This window comes from Megalobrama amblycephala, linkage group LG8, assembly GCF_018812025.1.
Source record: "Megalobrama amblycephala isolate DHTTF-2021 linkage group LG8, ASM1881202v1, whole genome shotgun sequence".
Taxonomy (NCBI): Eukaryota; Metazoa; Chordata; class Actinopteri; order Cypriniformes; family Xenocyprididae; genus Megalobrama; species Megalobrama amblycephala.
In genome coordinates, this window is record NC_063051.1 from 2750001 (window position 1) to 2752500 (window position 2500).

The 2500-nt window shown below is 30.0% G+C and overlaps 1 protein-coding gene across 12 annotated transcripts in view; it reads right to left on the bottom strand.

Moving 5' to 3' along the window:
* The window catches only part of LOC125273386 (R3H domain-containing protein 2), an 80802-nt gene that overhangs the window by 15599 nt on the left and 62703 nt on the right, over positions 1-2500 (bottom strand). For all 12 annotated transcript variants that reach the window (XM_048198673.1, XM_048198669.1, XM_048198675.1 and 9 more), the window contains one exon: positions 1526-1758. In XM_048198673.1, the coding sequence (XP_048054630.1) occupies positions 1526-1758 (233 nt within the window). The remainder of the gene's footprint in view (positions 1-1525; positions 1759-2500) is intronic.

Genomic DNA, 2500 nt, shown 5'->3' on the forward strand with positions numbered 1-2500 from the left:
TAAAAAAAAATTATAATAGTGTTTGCACTACAGCTAAGATGACAGATATTCTTATGAAATAAAAGACATTTAAAAATAAAATTAGATTATAATTTAATTTTAAATTTCATCCCCGTTATTCTGAGATTTTAATGCTTATTTGAGGGGGAAAAAACAAGCAAATATACAAATAAATAAATATACAAAAATGTTAGCTAGGGCAAAGCATACTTGGGAGAATAAATAAATAAAATAAATAAATCAAAATAAACAAATTATATCGAAACATTATTAAATAATAAATAAATAATAAAATTACAAATATTACATTTTTCTACGAGTATGTTTCTTCCTGTTTTGGGAGAAAATTTTAATTATTTTTTTATTTAAGTATTTTTTATTTTATTTTTTATTTTATTTATTTTTTTAACTTTTTTACCTTATTTTAATTTCTTTAATTTCTTTTTAATTTTCTTTATTTTATTTTATTCTTATTTTGTATTTTATTTTATATTTTGTTTTATTTTTTGTTTGTTTTTGTTTTGTTTTGTTTTTTTGTTTTTTTATCCCAAGTAAGTTTATTCCTGTTTGGGGAGAAAATTTTAATTATTTACTTAATTTTTTTATTTAAGTATTTTTTATTTTATTTTATTTATTTTTTAACTTTATTTTTTTAACTTATTTTAATTTTTTTAATTTCTTTATTTTATTTTATTCTTATTTTGTATTTTATTTTATATTTTGTTTTATTTTTTGTTTGTTTTTGTTTTGTTTTGTTTTGTTTTTTTTATCCCAAGTAAGTTTATTCCTGTTTGGGGAGAAAATTTTAATTATTTACTTAATTTTTTTATTTAAGTATTTTTTATTTTATTTTATTTATTTTTTAACTTTATTTTTTATCTTATTTAATTTCTTTAATTTATTTTTAATTTTCTTTATTTTATTTTATTTTATTTTATATTTTGTTTTATTTTGTTTTTGTTTTGTTTTTTTTTTATCCCAAGTAAGTTTATTCCTGTTTGGGGAGAAACATACTTGGAAGTATTTATTATAAATAATAAATAAAATAACAAATAAATAATATAATTTTAAATAATATTTATTTATTTTCTCCCAAGTATGTTTATTTCCTTTTTTCTGGGGAGAAACATACTTGGAAGATAGAAAAAAAAATAAAAAATAAAAAAATAAAGATAGAAAGAAAGAAAAATTGATAAATAAGTATTTTCCCAGGACTGATTCTTCCTGTTTTGGGATAAAAAAAATAAATAAATAAAAAAAATAATAATAATATTTATTTATTTTCTCCAAAGTATGTTTCTTCCAAACAAAAACAGACATTTTTTTGCACAAACAATTAAAGATAAAACAAGCAGCAGGATTTCGGCCTCTTGTTCTTAATATAATAAGATCATATTTGATGGATGAGCTGCTAAATTGTGCTGATGGGAAGGATTTCCACAAGCACATTCAGCAGGAATTAAACTGGCCAACTTCACATAAACGGTGTTAATAATTAATACACAACACTGTGTCGGTGTGCCACCTGTGCGGGAGCCCCTGGCGCTGCCCTGCGAACCCTTGCTGCCCAGACTGTCTCCGCGCGTGAGGATGGAGATGCCGCTGAAGCTGCTGGCTTTGGTGACCGGAGGTCTCAGCGTGCGGTTGGAGCTGTCCGAGTCCGTGCTGCTCCACGGACGAGGCTCCAGGCTCTTCATGTCGCTGTCGGTGCTGCTCTGGCGACTGCTGGACGCCCGACTGGAGCTCTCCCTGTTGCCCCTGCGGACGGGAGGAGAATAAGACAAACAGAGCTCTGTGAACACAGACACAAACACAAACGAGAGACACACACACACAAACATGCAGATCCATCACAGGAGCTCTACACACACTCAGTTGCAAGATATCAGACACAAACAGGATAAAAGTGCACACGTACCGACACGAACCCAAACGTTAAAACTCACAAAGACAAACATACACACAGACCAGGGCTGCACCGTACGGCCAAATCCACCGCACTCGCATTTAATGCAACGATACACACCTGCAATGTGGTTTGCAGTGATACTCATGCAGTGATGCAAGTTTGAAAACATCATCCGACCTTCTCGATTAGTGTATGAGTTTTATTTACCGTGCAGCCCTATGATAGACACGAACACACACACACACACACACAGATCCATCACAGTTAAACTGATGCATACACACTCAGATCTGTGTGCTGCGCTGCCCTCCTGCACAAGAGCAGCTGTCGAGAAAACCAATAATCAATCAATCAATCAATCAATCAATCAATCGTGTATTTAACAGCTAAAAGATACTAAAAACGGTTCCAGATTTCAGTAAATGTTTGGTAAATTACAAAGATCATCGACTTTCATCACACTGCATGTGCAATTTTCCAAAAACTGCATGCAGAAACTTCTTCAGAGACGTGATGCGACTAAACTCAAATACTGTGGAAAAAAGGCTTAAAAATGCACATTAAAGGATTAGTTCACTTTCAAATTAAAAT